Source organism: Bombus affinis, chromosome 12, assembly GCF_024516045.1.
Source record: "Bombus affinis isolate iyBomAffi1 chromosome 12, iyBomAffi1.2, whole genome shotgun sequence".
In the NCBI taxonomy this organism is placed as follows: domain Eukaryota; kingdom Metazoa; phylum Arthropoda; class Insecta; order Hymenoptera; family Apidae; genus Bombus; species Bombus affinis.
This window is the reverse complement of record NC_066355.1, coordinates 6,694,272-6,711,943: the sequence shown is the minus strand read 5'-3', so window position 1 is coordinate 6,711,943 and position 17,672 is coordinate 6,694,272. Positions and strand designations below refer to the sequence as shown.

At 38.3% G+C, this 17,672-nt stretch overlaps 2 protein-coding genes across 4 annotated transcripts; both read right to left on the bottom strand.

The window, feature by feature from the left end:
- Nucleotides 1-2,219: 2,219 nt before the first annotated feature.
- LOC126922625 (lysozyme-like) lies at nucleotides 2,220-5,470 on the bottom strand. The gene has a single exon (XM_050735422.1). It carries the CDS (start codon nucleotides 5,343-5,345, stop codon nucleotides 4,878-4,880), a length of 468 nt encoding a protein of 155 aa, XP_050591379.1. The 5' UTR covers nucleotides 5,346-5,470; the 3' UTR covers nucleotides 2,220-4,877.
- Nucleotides 5,471-6,410: 940 nt separating this feature from the next.
- On the bottom strand, nucleotides 6,411-17,417 carry LOC126922532 (chondroitin sulfate synthase 1). 3 transcript variants are annotated; one of them, XM_050735202.1, is made up of 8 exons: nucleotides 17,067-17,417; nucleotides 16,844-16,980; nucleotides 13,781-13,875; nucleotides 12,377-13,367; nucleotides 10,128-10,268; nucleotides 9,872-10,052; nucleotides 8,477-8,833; nucleotides 6,411-8,358 (listed from the first exon to the last, which is right to left on the bottom strand). In XM_050735202.1, exons 4-8 carry the CDS (start codon nucleotides 13,193-13,195, stop codon nucleotides 7,397-7,399), a joined length of 2,460 nt encoding a protein of 819 aa, XP_050591159.1. In that variant the 5' UTR covers nucleotides 13,196-13,367; nucleotides 13,781-13,875; nucleotides 16,844-16,980; nucleotides 17,067-17,417; the 3' UTR covers nucleotides 6,411-7,396. The 3 variants fall into 3 exon arrangements, with proteins under 3 accessions (XP_050591159.1, XP_050591158.1, XP_050591160.1); XM_050735201.1 differs by lacking the exon at nucleotides 16,844-16,980; XM_050735203.1 differs by lacking the exons at nucleotides 16,844-16,980; nucleotides 17,067-17,417 and adding an exon at nucleotides 16,450-16,833.
- Nucleotides 17,418-17,672: the final 255 nt, after the last annotated feature.

The window sequence follows — 17,672 nt, the reverse complement described above, 5'->3', positions numbered from 1 at the left end:
CCTAACTTCCAATTGATCGATGATTTATACATTTTACTAAAAATTTAGAATAGCATACTGTTACTCTAAATCACTCAAAGTGTCCAGATATATGTCAGCAGTAATATACGTCGCACTAGTCTGACCTATGATCCTATTCGCAAACATCGAGATAGTCAACATGCAGTCATTACGGAACTTCATTGTTCTATCTACGCAATCATTCGCGATTAATGGCGGTGTCAGTAAAAATAACGATCTCACATCGTGCAGACTATACATGATATATATTTATAACAACCAACACCGAATAGTTGAATAATCCCAGTGACCCGATATCATGACAGTCATTTTATCATAATACATAATGACTCGAACAAAGAAATCCAATCGTACTCTCATTTATCGTCGTCCTTGACGTGGTTTTCAATATTAGGCAAGGAGCTTCTTGCATTTCTTCATCCAACCATCCCACACCTTGAGTCCTTCTACACTTTGAATCTGTTTCACGTACTCGATATCATCTTTGATGTCATCGTTCGTGAAATCCTCCAAATACTTCCAATGTCTTTTGTCTGTTTATCCGAAAGTCTCCATAACTGTACCAGTTTTCGGGCTAGTGACCAACTGTGTGTTCGATCCACTCTCGCTCTCCATAAAGCGAGCTCAGTTGCTGATCCACCTAAATCTCCATCCGAACAGCCAGATGAGACAGGATCAAGCAGAATTTCGTCTCTCGGTTTATTTGTCCTCCCGTTATGATTTTGTTATTGAGGAAATTGGACGAAGAAAGTGAATCAGTAATCGTTAAAATGTTGGATGCAACTATACTACCCCGTAGAGGATGTAGCGGCACATGAGTCATAGGATGATCCCAATCGAGGATGACTCATGTTGTTGTTTTGCCTCGGAGTATTAACACCGTTATGATACACGAAATGTAATAATAAACAAATTGTGGACAAAACGATATAGCGGCTACGCCATCAACTTTCGAAGTCGAATTTTGACTTTCCGGTATTCCCCCGATCGGTATAAATAAACGAACACGATCCTTGAGGACAATCAGTATCGAGCATTCTTATAGCAATTAGTATTGAGCGAACGTAAGAGTTACCTTGTATACGCATATCGAGCAACACTGAGCGAACGACGACTAACTCTGTACTGCAAATAATTTTAAATAAATACATTTGATTACACTAAGTATCAACTCGTCTAGTCATTAATCAACAACACGTTTAATCGTCCTCCACAAGGATTCAAATATCACGCGACTTGCTTCACCATATGTGTTGCGCAGTGACGAGCGATATGCGATGCCCCAAGCTTGAACGATAAATTGTGATTTCTTAATGCACTTGTGCCAAGAATGTCCGACGATCGGTGTTTTTGCATTTCGTTATCGCCTACTTTGCTGCCACTCGTCGTGGACAGGTTGCTTCGATGATCTTACAATTGGCCAAAAATTTTTCCTCATACATGTTCATTTTATTTTCTTTTATTTCATAACGATAATTGTATCTTCCCTTTTTATCGAATTGTGCCGTAAGAAATTCCTAATTAATATTACGAAGAATTGATAAGAATATATACATGCCTCGCTAATAAATAAACAACTTCAAGATCAGAATGTTTTGTATAGGTTTTTTAAATTCTTAATTATTTGTAAATGTTTGCACCGAAATGTTTATGAACACATTAAATAAATGGATTCTTCATACATATAGAATTTTAGTTTATGTTATGAATATTATAGCGAGCTCCTTTCTTTAAATATTTGTATTTCGATATCTTGCGCATTGTCTATATTTTTGTAGATTTTTATTCCATATACATATGTATGTACGTCATATATCTTTTATGAATTTGAAGTGATTTTTTTCTTTTTTTTTTTTTTGGCGCTATTGACGAAGAGCTATCTAACATGAGCGTTTAGCTAGAATAGTCAGAAACGAAAGAGTCGAGGAAAGATTCACAGGATATCGCTTAATTGCGGTCGTCGACTAATTGGAAGGTTTCGTCACGCTCTTTAAAGGGACCTTGAGTGGAATCTTTAAAGTTAAAGACTCGTTCTAATAGTGGAAGATATGGACGATGTCGGGAATAATTCCCTCGATATATGGAAATATATATAGAGTCGAACTGATAGGAGAGAAAGGATTTGTTATCTTCAAGGCGTAATTCAAATGTGATAGGAAATTTTTTATCGAGGTACATTTGCGACTGACGCAACGCGATTATTTAATAGAGAAATTTTATTTAAAGTTTGATGAAACAATTCCAGCGTCTTAATCAATTGCATAAACGATTATGCAAATTGGAAAATTTGCATTGTTATACATCTTTTATAGTACATCGTTATTTAAGTACAAGTAATATCTAATAGACAGTATGTTAAGTGTTCGCAAATAAAAGTCTATACACAAAGCGGAATAATGTCACATATAGTTACAAACTTTGTTCAAGAGTAACGTTACGCTCCGTACTTGATGAGCATTGGTACTTGAGTCGTCTTAAGATGCTTATTTGTAAAAATATTGCTCTTTGTACTAAACTAGTGTAGTATCGGGGTCAAAAGGCCTAAGGTATCGGCCGAACTGTAAACAAAGTACCGTTTAGCATCAATGTACCGTTGGGTCCTTTAAGTGGACAGTTTTCGTGAAAAGGCTGCGTGACCTTGACCACGGGGGTTTCGGGATACCTGTTCCGAGGAACGGGAAAAGGCAGAGTGTGTAGAGTGTGTAGAGTGTGCAGAGTTTGCAGAGTGTGCAGAGTGGGCAGAGCTTGAATTGGGAAGTCGAAAGCCGCCTGCGAGAATAGAACGTAGAACAGCATTGTAATCATTTCGTTGCTCTTAATAATATATATTAAATCAAAACATCATTACTTGTCCTTTCTCTCTAAGACCCATTTGGATACTACACTAGCAACGATTTTTATATAGAATCTTCGTCTTTTTCATATTATAATATTTGTTATAGTATGATGTAGCAAAAGTACCAGTTTACTCTTCCGGTGAAATGAAATGCATTCCACACGTGTTACACGCTAAGAGCAGCCAAGAGAGACGCATCATATTCATAATGTAAATAATACCAAAATTTTAATTAATTAATAATTAATATATATGATATGTATCAATATCGATTATCGCAAAGTCTTGTTCTTCGATATTTCTCAATACTCTGCGTATCAATGGAATGATTTCTATACGTAATATATACGTACGAAAATAACGTAATTAATTTATACATACGAATCGAACGTTTAATGTCCGTTTCGTTACATAAATTAACCTTCTGTATGTCTCTATTTCATTAAATTAAATCTGAAGTTTGATGAGCATTGTCTATCTGTTTTGCGATCACCATGATAATTCTTTTAGAATAGAACAGCGAATCTTAAATTGTATTCACTTGACAGTACTTGTTTGAATCCACTTAATACAATCTTTACTAAATGTTTGATAAATTCGGCAACAAGTTTCTGGAAAGTACCACCGCATTATCTGATCGCATTTCGTTCCAAAATATCATTGATACATATATTCGAAGCAACAATAATTATTCTTCAGCCTGAGGTGACTAAACGCGCCACAACATTCGCAGAATTAACAAATCATTTTCCTGTAATTAGGAAATTATTCAAACAATTAAGTATTGATAGAGGCTTAATCTACTCCATAACAGAGACGTACAAAACAAATTTAATTTACGATTATAGACACGTATATTTCTTTATGCATCATAAATTCACAGATACACATATCAAAGCAGATACATAGATGTATAATTTCTTCGCTGTTATCAGTGAAATGTTCACTAGACTATATTGATAACCGCTTAGAAGTATCCAGACATTTAATTTGATTGAAAAATCGCGAACAAATCGAACTTAAACGATTCTAATATTTATAACCACCATATTTATCTTGAACCGATTAAACTGATTTTCGAAAGATAGTATAATAAAATTTACGTTATAGTTGTCAAACCTTATAGAATTATTTTATTGTTTGACAAACTCTATCTTCCGATGGTGATCTTCACTTCCATCCTTAATCTTGAAATTATAAAACAGATTAAGAAGAATGTTCGAAATCGATAGATAAAGTTCTTGCCCCTCCTGCATAATTGAACTACTATATTAAGTGTACAAGTCACAAGTGACAATACAATATTATCAAATATCCGCTTTTGATAGCAACGAGTTTCATGATAAGCTGAATAATATTTTGCCCGAGAGTTTTATAGATTATAGGTCGTTTGATTCTTCTTTCTGATGAAAAATTAGAAAATCCTTAAGAAAAGTCTACGGCATACAACTTGTGACTTGTCAATTTGCAAAATGCTATTCGTTGATAAATTATTGTGTAGGGGAACCCTGAAGTTAATATACCTACCGTTACTTAAAAGGCAAATGTATGTAGCAGTATATATTCCAACAATAAGTAGTAAAACATATTATTGTTGTTTCTCAATAGGCAATTCAAAATTATAGCTTGGTGATGCCCTAAAAATGTAGCGAGCAACGTTCCTAAATTCCAGTTCATCGTTAATTTATACATTTTGCTAAAAATCTAGAGTAACATATCGTTATTCTAAATCAATCAAACAGTCCACATACTTATAAGCACCAATATACGTCACACTAGAGTGACCTGTGATCCCATTCACAAATCACGACTTGCAGTTATTATAAAACTTCATCGTTCTATATACACAATCGGTCGCGATGAATGATGGTGCTGATAGGAATAACAGCCTTACATCAGACAGACTATACATGATATATGTTTATAACAACCAACACCTAATAGTTCATGAACCCCAGTGACGCCATACTATGACAATCGTCTTATCACAGTACATACTGATTCAAAGAAAAAAATTCAATCATACTGTCACGCGTCGTCGTCGTCGACGTCGTTTGCAGTTTCCAATATTAGGCAGAGGTTTGTTCTTGCATTTCTTCATCCAGCCATCCCACGCCTTGAATCCTTCCATACTTTGAATCTTTTTGGCACACTCGATGTCATCTGTGATATCGTCGTTGGCGAAATCCTCGCAACGTTTGTTACAAATGCCTCCGCTGTGTCCTCTGGAACACCATTTGGCGCTATTTATCTGAAAGATTCCATAACTGTAGCTGGAGGCAGTCTTCGGACCAGTGATCAATTGTGTGTTCAATCCACTTTCGCTCTCCATCAGGCAGACCCAGTTGCTGATTAAGCTTCTTTGGACTTTAGCTCGTTGAAGCTCCTGCACGGCTTCACACTGCGTCAAAATCCTTCCTTCCACCTGGCTGTCTATCAGAACAGCCAGAAGGGACAGGATCAAGCAGAGCTTCGTCTCTTGCTTCATTTGTCTGACGATGATTGTTATCGATCAGATCGAGGGGTGAACCGATAGCCAGTAAACTGTCCGATGTAACACTACTTCGACGAGAATTCACGCTTAAATATCAGACGACTTGTTTCACCGCTTGTGCCGCGCTGCGACGAATGATATGAGACGACCCTGAGCTTGAGCGATAAATTGTAATTTCCTAAGCCCCGCGCGGCCGGAAAGAATGTCTGGTGGCCGGTGTCTTTGTTCTTCTTTCTACGATTCTACTTTGCCGTCACTCGTCGTAGACAGGTTGTTTGGTTAATCTTACGATTGATTCGATATTCTTTTCCGTACATGTTTCTTTCATTTTATTTTATTTCTTAATGATAATCGTATCTCCCTTTTTAATTGAATTATATCGTACGAAGTTCTTAATTGATATTACGCAGAATTGATAAGAATATGTACATGCTTTGCCAACAAATAAACAACTTTAAGATCGCAATGTTTTGTACGGTATTCTTTAAATACTTTATTACTTGCAGGTGTTTATGTGGATGTTCGTGCAAATACGTGTTTTCACGAACGCGATTAAATAGATGGATTCTTCATACGTATATAATTTTATTTGATATTATAAATATTATGAATTATCAATATAATGAACTCCTCTCATTAAATATCCTCTATTTTGATATTTCGCATATTGCTTAAATTTTTGTACACTTCAACTGCATATACGTACGTACATCGTATATCTTTTAGGAATTTGAAGTGAATCTCTTGAAAGGATTGCTGAGGAACTACCTAAAATGGGCGTATAGTTAGAACGATCAGAAATGGGAGATGTTGAGGAAAGATTCACGGGATACTGGTTAATTGGAATGTTTCGTTCTTTAAAGAGACCTTGAGTGGAACCTTATAAGCTGTAGACACTTTCTAATGGAGAAAAATATAGATAATATCGGAAATGATTGCCTCGATGAATGTAAATATAGAATCGAATTGACAGGAGAAAAAAGATCTAGTATCTTCAAGACGTAATTGAAAAGCGATAGGAAACTTTTTTATCGAGGTACAACGATTAACGCAACACGATTATTTAATAGATAAATTTTATTTGCAATCCGATGAAGCAAGTCCAGCATCTTAACCACTTGCATAAATGATTATGCAAGTTGCAAAACATGTATCGCTGGACATTCTTTTATAGCCGATCGTGATTAAGGTAAAAATAAAATAAAATAGGCAGTATTTAAAGTGTTCACGAATAAAAATCTATACAGAAGGCACAATAATATCACATGTACTTACAACATTCGTTCAAGGGTAATGTTACTTAGAGAGTATTGGTATCTTAAATCGTCTTAAGTTACTTATTCACAAAATTATTGCTGTTTATACGAAACTAGCGGAGATTTTTATAATAGATTCTTCATCTTTTTTATACCATAAATGAAACAAATTTGTTATAATACGATGTGGTATTAATAATTTATTCTTATGGTCAAGACGAATAGTATTCGGTACGCGTTACACGCTAATAGCAACCAAAAGCGATATATCACGTTCGTAACGCAAATAACATGGAAATTTGTATTAATTAATAACTAATATCCAAAATATGTATTAATATTGATTATCGTAAAGTCTTGCTCTTTGATATTTCTTAATACTCTGCATATCAATGGCGATTTCTATACGTAACGTATATGTACGAAAATATGATAATCAGCCTATACATACGAATAGAACACTTAATATCCTTTTCATTACATAAATATATCTTCTTTATTTTCATTAAATTAAATCTGAAGTTTAGGATCTGTTTTATCGATGCAGCGAGCAAGTCACAGTTGCAAACGTGACCATTACGGTAGTCCAATTAGGACAAAGACTTTGGTGAATTCCCGCTCAATAATTAATTATCATTCGGTGCGAACATCGATGTAAGATTCGTTGTCACACCTCGTATTTACAAAATATCCTATCTACGAAACATTCTGGCACCACCATGGTTGCAAACATAATTTCTACCTTAACAACCGAGATACAGTAGATATCTTCAGCCTGTAGAAAGCCGTTCAACCAGCTGCACGCGTCAAGTTCTCCCTTCTGGCTTTGGCAAATCGCAGTATCTCTGGATTTTCGTAGATCATTTTGGCCAGAGTCTCTATCCCAGCGATTGTGTCAGTCTTGGTTCCCATGCACATGGACCACTGTGTCTCTGAAAGATCCTTACTGCATTCAACGTCGTGATAAATGTGAATCAAATCCTTGTCAGCCGCCCTAAATATCTTAATATTGGATTTCACCACTTTCTCATAGAAATCCACGTCTTCTTTGCCCCATCCTTGGATAGACAAATTGAAACCACCCACGCTTTTGTAATCCTGTTTGTACAAGGAGACGATACCGAATCCAAACTGCCTCCAATATCCCGATATTTCGTTTATGGCGAACGTATCTTGTTTCCTGTTATCTTTGTAAACCACCTTTGGATCATACTGACTGAACACCACCGGGAAATATATTTGTCTACCTAGAAGACTGTTTGCGCGAATTCTGTAGAGGGCTGACTCGGTAAATACGATATCGACGTCAACGAAGAACATCAAATCGTCGTCCTTCAATCTTGACACACCGAAATTGAGAGCTTTGGCTCGAGAAAACGTACCAGAGACAGGAATAATATCGATACTGACGCTACGATACTTGTATTTTAATTGTTCTATCAAGTCTATCGTTCGATTGAACGAATCTTCTATTTCACGACGATACAGAATAACTAAGAGTGCCGTTTTTTCTCCGCTCGTCAAACAGACCTCCTCGTAGTTTTGTAGGAACCTCCGGAAAACCTCGTACCTTCCGGATAAAGGTAGAATAAAGTGAATAATCTTGCTCTTGACTGGATCCTCTTCCTCGAAGTTGAAATTCAGGTTTAGAAACCCACCGCGGAATATGTTTTGCAGAGATTTGTCGTTTTGCTGACTTCTTCGCGTCTCGTCGACTTCCTCACCGTTCACGGTCTCTCGTATTTCTAGGCCTGTGGGCAAAAAACCAACGCATCTTTCGAAACGCCGTTTCCTATTCGTCCCGCATTTTACTACGTCGCTTTTTACGAAACGCTGGAAAATCTGTCAGATGAGATATGAAAAGCATACCTGTGAAGTGTTGGTGAAGATACACGTGCCTCCTAACGGGCAACGTAACCTTTCTGCCTCTGTACTTTCGGTACACCAAAAGAAGATCCAGTATAGTGTCAGCGCCGTAAGAATCCACTCGCCTGTACCCGTACAGAGTTGACCTTTCCTCGACGACTCGGCCACGCTGCCGTGAACAGGCATTTATAGAGGCCATTACTTCCCTCGTGATGTCCTCCAGACCCTCCTTTATGTCACTGTGAATTCTTCTTCTGGGATTGGAATCGCCTAAACTGTACTCGGATCTCGATAAAAAATCCCAAGGAATTACTTCGTCGCTACTTGTCGGTTTAAACGAGCGAAGTCCTGCTGGAACACCTGGTTAAAACAGAAGAAAGAGGATTTTTATTAACACATTCTTATCTTGCGAGAAATTTACACCTCCGCTTGAAAATTCTATTATATTTCTTTGAAAACTGGGAAATATTACGTATTTATTAAGAGATTACTTAGCTTGATATTTTATACAACAACGAAAGTACGAAGTATTAACATGTTTTAAATTTTATTATAAAATTGACGCGACTTAAGGTTTATAATTTACATTAAATACTCAAATTTTATTAATGACAAAAGATGTCCAAGGACTTTGTATGAACAGATACAGCATGTTACTACTATCCCTTTCGTTTGATCAACATTGTATTATAAAATTTTATTAATCAATTAAGCGATAGATGTATTTGTTTTCAATGAAACTGCTCTCAATTTTAACGCATTAAGTTTTCCTTACAAGAAGATCGAAAGAAACGTATTTTATTTTTATTATCAACATCGTCGACAGCTGACCAGAAATTATTTTTTCACACAGCCCGTAGAATATTCGGCCATAAAAGACTTACATAAACGCATAGAAGTAATTCGTACAAGATACGATAATTATGTATACGATGGAAAAGTATGACTCTCTGGTTCCATTAGCGTATTGAAAATTTTATTAGCATGCTACGAACGCGGATGTAAAGCCGGAGCAGTTGATGAGTGGTTGCTCGCGTATTAGACGTGAATACGTCTGTAAGTGCAGAAAATGGAAATGAATAGAATCATTGAAAATGATCGAAGTGCTGATCGTTTCGTCTGATGGGCTCAAACGAATCGTGTCGTAGCTCGTTTCTGCAACGCCACGTCTGTCCGACGATCAATTCGCACGGGCTAATCGGCCTAAATGGTTCTATTAATAACGCACATCCAGGGAAACGCGATTGTTCTTTAAATGAACGATTCGAAACCCATAAAATATTTCCAAGTACGAAAACCTTCTCGCGATATAGAATTTATCTTAACGACGTCGTTTAACCGCCCACGTTCCTCGTGGAAATTTTACGACCTTGGAATTCCTGGGAAATATTCATTTACCTAATATCTCTGTGTCATCGGGATATTCTTTCGAGTAGCGATTAACTGGAAATAGTGGGACGCCATCGGCTATTTCGAAATTCTTGAGATTTTCCACGCTAATTCCTAACTGTTTCGCCATCGTGTAAATATCCCTGTGAAGATTGAGTCTCTCCTGTTGCAAATCTTGAATCTGTAGCCCCTAGAACGGAAATAGAGAAGGTTTTGCAACTTGCAAAGGAAACTAGCAAGTAATATTACGCCAGTCGATACCAACCCTCATGTAATTGTGCAACCTGTACATGTGAGGTGGACTTTTAACAGGATGCAAAGTAATAGCACGGTGAACTTCTTTTTTCTTCAAGTTTCCGGTGAACGCCTGTGCTCCACTACTGTTGTGATATAGAATAGACTGCATCTGCAACAACGAAAGCATCGAGTATCGTCAGCTGCAATTGCCATTAAAGGGACAGAAATAAATGACAACCGCCGTCGTTTATTTTGTTACATAGTCTATAATTTAGTATCGCGGTAATTATTTTTATAAACGATATTCTAAAATTGAAATTGTTATCTCTTTGATCATTTTTCTGTCGATGAAATTTATTGATTGTTATAGACAATAAAGATTTGGAGATTCCTTGGTAAATATTATTCAGACGAATTCTTATAATTCGAAGTAACAGCAGACTCGAGGTATACAATTTTTACTGATTTAATGTCTGATGATAAATATTATCAGCAACATGAAGCTGCATCTTACCGAGACTGCAGAGCAAGTGTTAATCAAGCTGCGAGACTGGGTGTGGTGGTGTCTTATTACAGGGTATTATTCTAGTATTACATCGCTCAAGTTAACTCGTCTGTTTTCAATGTTCTTTTGAGTAATTTACAAATTATGTCATTGAAAATATGAATTTGCTAATCATCTTAGGATGTTCCGAAGAAGAAATGAAATTTGAGCTTCATTTGCAAACACATTTCATATGGACCAATCTGGCAATTGTAATGTCGAAAAAGATGTCATTTGTTATCTTATTACTTGATATTTAAATCGTAATGCTGTTACTGCAGGCTTAATACGTGGAGCAATCAATCGATTGACAGGGGAAACGCGTGAAAACTTTAGAACAAACAATTCGTAGTTATTGCATGTAGTATGAATAGCTATTAAGTGTTTCGACCTTACGACGAACGTCAAGACGGGAACATACAGTAGGTTAGCAGGCTACGATTTGTTCGAATCTAACGACTAACATCCTCATCTCTGTATTTTGCGTTCCGAATGAGTTATTCCATTATTTCAATCCACGTCTCCCCATAAGTCAATATTTCCAGGCATTTACATTTTCCAAGAAGAGAACGTTAGATTTAGAAGTTAAATTTGTTCGCCGATCAAAATTTCTAACATGTATATTCCTTTTTTTTTCTTTTTTACCTATTCAAGTTTTGTATTTAAAAAAGAAGAGACAAAAAGAGGAAAGTAAAGAAGGATCTACCTTTTCTCTTCTTTCTTTCATATTGAAAGTTCCTCGATCTAGCGTGACCGCTTTTCCTAACACGATATAAAACGGTAGAAAAAGAATTATTTTATCGAATCATGATTCTGTCGATGTGGTCGTTAGCAGATGCAGCGTAACATAATAATTCGCATTGCAACATCGTGCAACCATGAACGTAACCGTGCAGTTCGATTAAATTATTGCAAGGAGTGCGATAAGAGATTCAAGCGCTGCGTGCTGCAAATTGTTACTTAAGTACCTCGACCTAATGTTGAGTGTCAAGATGGAGGAGAATGACTCGATCTGGCCACTGGGTTACCAGGGTACTATTCGCTTGTACTTAACGACTAACATCCTCATCTGTACATTGTACCTTCCGAGTTAACCCAATGATAGCGTACCCTGTATATGATGCAGATGCGTAGCTTATGTATTTAAACCGATAATACGTATCGTGTGGGCCCTGTTTAGACCGTGCGAAAATTCTATTACATCCTACTAAACAACAGTTATTAAACTGCTTCTAGAAATGATCAATTATCAACGACACAGGAGATCAATTTTTTTCAAGGGTTTCAAAGAAATTGCGAATTCTTGGGGAAATGGCCGTTACCTCAAGCAAGATTCCACTAACGTTCAGCCTATTATCAAGGTATATCTAAGTACGTATTACGTTCTGTGGGATAGCACGTTGTTTTAATGAACTGTGAGCCTGTGTCGATCAACAAATTACGCGTGATACGTACGTCCCCAGTAACTATGGTGTATCAGGAGAGAGTAGTAAACTAAACGACCGAAAATAGATTTAATAGTTATATGACCGACGATGAGATACATAAAGTGGTCGAACGAAGCGGAGGAACATTACATAGAAGGAGTGAACCACGAAAATAAACTTTACGACAATCATTTTGCGCGGAACTTACGCGACAATTAAGCGATAAAAAAAAAAAAAAGGAAAAAAAAGAAAAAACGGTGACAACTTGTCGCGAGCGAGCAAAAGTTTGGAAAGAAAGAAAATTACCTCGTAACTCCAGGTACAAGGTATACCGGCGTACTTCTGCACGCACCTTCCCAATTCGACGTCTTCATGCGTAGTGTACAAATGTCTCAGGCAATACTTGATGTGCGGCACGATTCTCCTTAAGGTCTCCCTGGACAGAATAACACCTGGCCCACCCATACAAAAGTTCTCGTCGTACTCCAACGATAACAGACCGAATTCCTCGGAGTTGCCTCTGCCTGCTTGGCCAATGTACATGGCCCTCTTAGAGTTGACGGATCGTAGCAATTTCTCTAGACGATCCGTTCTCACGTAGACGTCGTCATCAGCTCTGAGGAACCACTCGAAACGATCCCCATAATTGTTCCACATGTATTGTAGCATCATGAATGATTTCTTCTGCGGTGGATAAGTGTCGTCGACTCGTGGCAAAGCTACCAAGGGTAGGTCTGGACAATTATCTGGGACGACGGAGTTTTCGGACGAAAAAAAGGCAATCTTGCCTGGAAGCTCTTTACCCCAAGTCTCGTAAACCGCTTTAGCTCGCGAGTCTAGATATTTGCCAGCAGTCATTACGCCCACGAAGACCAAGCTGGTCGACGAACTGTTTATCTGTTCATCGTCGTCCAATTTGGGAACGTTTCGTGCCGACGATTTCATCAACATTCGTGGTCCAGGCATCGAAGACGAGTAAACATTTAATCGCTGGTGATGGCTCGACGAGAGTATCTTGTAGCTTTGAATGAGGAAACCTAGGACAAGGCCCAGTATCAGGCCTAGAATGGCGCTGGCCAATCCACGCCGTTTACGCATCACTGGGTGAAACGTCACCTCTTCCATTGATACTCTTCCGGGGTGCCTGGACCTCCGGCTAGGTTCATCGTCATCTTTCTAACCGCCGCGATCCTCTTCTTTAATGATTTCAATGTGCTAATTAGCGTAATTGCTGGGAATTCTTCGTACGATCCCATTGCTCCTCTTTCTCGACACTGAGCGCGAGTTCTGCTCAGACCTGTTGAACAACCGTTCATAATTCTTCTTTAGAGTCTGTTCCACGACGGTTTGGCATTTAAAATCCAGTGAACAAATGTCGCTTTGTAATCGTCAGAAAAAACAGAAGTCGAAAGAGAAACGAAGGTACCCCTTTGAATTGGCAATTCGGTTCGTTTCAAAGGCATTCACTGGACTTTAGCTCACGTTTGTTTGCCATTTAAAGAACAAACTTTGCCTGTGTATTTTTCACCGTACCCGGCAAGACTACAAAAGCGTTCGTTGTTTAACTAGCCATTTATTTTTACGTTAACTTCGCGGCTGATGAGTCCACCGAAATCTATAATCTTTGTCAACGATATGATATCTTTAAATATGACGTAATCAACTGGTCTCTCCGTTCACAGTTACCACAAGTAAACCACGACTACTTACGTTCAACATGTTCTACCACCTCGATTCCTTCCACTGCATTTCGCCGAATTCCATGGTGCAGCAGTTTTCAACGCGAATCGGTCGTTCATGTTAATCTGAAAGATACGCAAAAAACACTGTTGCTAGATACAGAGCAAACAATACCCGGATGAAATAAAAATTACTACGATCGATATATTAATACGGCCAATCGAGGTCGCACACGTGCTAAATAATACTTGGACTGGAACCTTCAAGTCGGCAATTAACGACTGATCTTCTTCCATCGCGGTTACTCTTTGACATATTAAATATTTTATAACTATCCGGTCGTAAATTCCGATAGATTGATACGATAATTCGTATTCATTCGTCGTTCGAACGCCTATGGTCTGAGACAATTTATAGTCGACGACGGCCGATCAAGATGTCCCTTGATAATATTCATTGTAACAAATTCGATCGTAACCTTTCGATAAAGATGATCAGACATCTGTTGTACTTGAAGATTATTTCTCGAATAGGGGTCAGCAGTTTAACGATTCCGTTTTCGTACAATTTTCTCCAACGTCGTAAGAACGGTGATAAGAAAATGAACAGACCTGGCACTGTGTGAGTCCGAACAGCCGCAGGATACAGAATATAATAGCGTCTAGAAATGAGAACCTGGCGCCGTTAGAAGAAATTGTCGATCAATTAACCTGCTAGTTCAGTCACTGTTTTAGCAAATATGGAAGAATTTCCTACATCGTCAAGTTAGTCTATGACTCGAATTCTTCACGTTTATTTTTTAATTTCTCTACAAGTACCGTTAAGTAATTTTTCCACGTGTTTAACATTACATACGTGGAGATCGTGAGCATCCTACTTAAGCGTGTCTCGATGTTCATCTGAGTAATGGATAATGCGAGAAACGACCACGTTTGTTGAGTCATCTCCCAAATGGTTAGTGGAGATTTATTCCCTAAATCGGCGTAGACAAAGAATCGTCCCTTGAGGGAACCGGTTTCAGGCACGATCCTGCATATCTGAATGCGGGCAGTCATTGAATTTCGATGGATGACGTCCTTTTGTTCGCGCGGGGCTAACGAGACAAAACGTATGTAGTACATTGCCGATTCGAAACTTGATTATTTGAGTCAAGATATATTTTAATTATACATTTGCGAATAAATTAATGTGCGATTATTTTATTCTTCGTAATCGTAAATAATATATTACCACCAATGATTGAATCGCTTTTCCAAAGTCTGTACGCGATAATAAAACAGAATTTTGATTCCGAATCTCTCGATCACGCTGATCAACTCCACAGATTGAAATAGAGAGAGAGAGAGAGAGAGAGAGAGAAATAACAACTAGAGGTACTTTTCCTAAAAATCATCTTGAAATTTCTGATTATTTATGTCATCTCCTTGTAATAAATAGATTTATTTTAAAAAGTCACTCGTTTTTTAAGTCATTGAATACTAGTTGTGCACCTGGTTCATAAATAAATCGAACAGTGGAATTAATTAGTTTATCTTTCGACAGACTAATTCGATTGTAAGAGACGAATCTAAATGCTCACGAGATACTCATAGGATAGTGAGATTTAATCAAGAAGAAAGTACTTTCGCGTTAACTGTAAATTAATTATTCGTTAAATGAAAGGTCGCTGATGGTCATCGTCGATTGTTCCCAATGGTTATTCGCACACCCGTGTTTCCGTTCTCACAATCTTCCCGCGTTTATTCTCACCAGGAACTAAGAAGAAACAAATTCCCGTTAAAATCCGTGATTAATGTAAATTATCTCGATTTGTATAAAAATACCCGACAGCAAGTGACACATAAATTCAATATTCGTTCGTGATATTTTAATCTTATCGCTTTCAAGGAAAGATTGTTCGGAATAATAACAGTTTAAAGATAATTTTGAAGTGTCGGTGTGAAAAAATCGTCGCGATTACGTTTGTTACCTTTTTTTTTTCTACGAATCTATAATTTCACGGAGAAACGAGGAAACGAAAATTTCGAGAAAAATTCAGCCTGATACCGTTAGAAGTTTCTGGGAAACGATACGCGATGCTCGTGAAAGGTGTTGACAATCGTGATTACACGGTCGAATCGGCGAATCCACGAAATCCCGGTGTTCATCCCGTTAAAGGATACGATTCGAAGTGACGTGCACGAACGAGGACGAACGAAAGGCGGGAGAACCGGTTTAAGCCGAAAGTCAGCTCCAGATCTCCTCTAGTTCCTACGGTAGAATACGACTTCTAGTTCTATATAGGGGAGATAAGGATGAACTAGCGCGGATGAGTCGCTTGGAACAAGAATCTCCACAGTCATCAATACCATAAAAGAAAATGTCAATGCACTTTCATCTCCTTTATCGTTGACGCGAAGAAAATTTAATTTGAAGTTGATGTAGCAGAATACGATTATCTTTAGACGATGGAGGATGAACAATTTAGAGATTACCTAATGGAAAATTGTCATGAAATACTATTCCGTTTAATGAACGTTCGTTAAAGAACGAGGAAATCCCCATGTTAATTTTAATCGCATCTTCATGATAGATTTGCATACATTTCTTGATGAGTCAGAATAAAGTGGTTGACCGAGTAAAATCATGTTGTGATCAAAGATTCTCGTGACTGTCGATGTTCATGAACTTCGGAACGATGGTATTTTCGAAAGACTGACCTGACCCATCCATTAAAAGCTGTTACTGGAACGAGGCCTCCGCTAATTGTTCCCACAGACATCGAGACTCGTTCAAGACGCAGAATCACCGGAACAAAGACACGTTAGACGACTAGATTCAACGTGATCGTGACTCGAATCGAAGACAATCTGAGCCTGTTCGATCAACCGGTGGAAGTCTCCAAGAGTCATCGACTTTTCGAGTCCGAGAGCACGATAATAACGAAAGGAACGATCCTAGTTCACGGCTGAACAATCTCGTTAAACGACAACTCGATCATCTAAACAAATATCTTTTGTCCTGCTGGCATCGTAATTTGTTAAACGCGAAAGCACTTACGTAAGCCAACCGGCAAATGAAATTTCAAATTTCATCAGGAAATCAAAATTTCACCTTCGGTTAATATTCCTTTTCGCCCGCCGACGAGACTTTTTCACGATCACTATTCCACCGAAAAAAACTCAGATTGTTCCACGTTATATCTTCCTCGACATTTCACCATTCAAATTACCAATGTTGTTCGCGTATTCCTATTAAGAGAAGTAACAAGCAAATCTCCGTTAATCACTGATCATCGCTCGCGGATGCGTGTATCTTGTCTCCCGAGGCAACTTACTCTTCTTCGTGCTCGTCGTCTACCCGGCTGATGGGCTTCACGTTGAGCGTGTACACGTGGGTCTATCTGACGCCGAAAAAAGCCGTGTTACGGCCTCGCTGTATCCGCCACGGCATGACAGAAACCGTAACCCGTGAGATGACGAGAGAAACGTGGAAAGGCCCACGGAATACACCGCACTGGCACCGACCGCGGTCGTGTTGCGAGCAGGATGTCGGAGCAGCGACTGAACGAGACGAGCTGGCTAGTAGCAATCAGACAGTCGGGCAAGCAGTTGTCGGGCAACAAGCAGTCAAGCTAGAACCAGCCTGATCGGCTTGCTGGGGTATACTAAAGCTTTTCAAGCGACGAGGCAGAAACTTTTCGTTCAGATACGATGGAAATGAGTCGATACGCAGGCTTCACTCTCTGCTCCTGACCTCGGCTACTTTCGACAGATTCCGATTCGGAGGATTCCTTTCCTTCTCCTTTTCTGACAATGACGCGTATGATTTTCGATGCTAGCTGAATTCTTTAACATTTTTAGAGGCATGTGCGCGACTCTTAAAGTGGGGATGTGAAAAATTATGTAAGAACCTGTGGTAAGCATTCCTTAAACGAGTTTCC

Bases quoted from the DNA above. Each gene is read 5' to 3' on its own strand.
- LOC126922625 (XM_050735422.1), bottom strand. From the start codon at position 5,345: ATGAAGCAAGAGACGAAGCTCTGCTTGATCCTGTCCCTTCTGGCTGTT.
- LOC126922532 (XM_050735202.1), bottom strand. From the start codon at position 13,195: ATGGAAGAGGTGACGTTTCACCCAGTGATGCGTAAACGGCGTGGATTG. The intron at 10,269-12,376 runs GTAATTTTCTTT...TCGTTGTTGCAG, and splicing joins CTTGTACCTGGAGTTACGAG to ATGCAGTCTATTCTATATCA. The intron at 8,359-8,476 runs GTATGCTTTTCA...TTTTGCCCACAG, and splicing joins TCTTCACCAACACTTCACAG to GCCTAGAAATACGAGAGACC.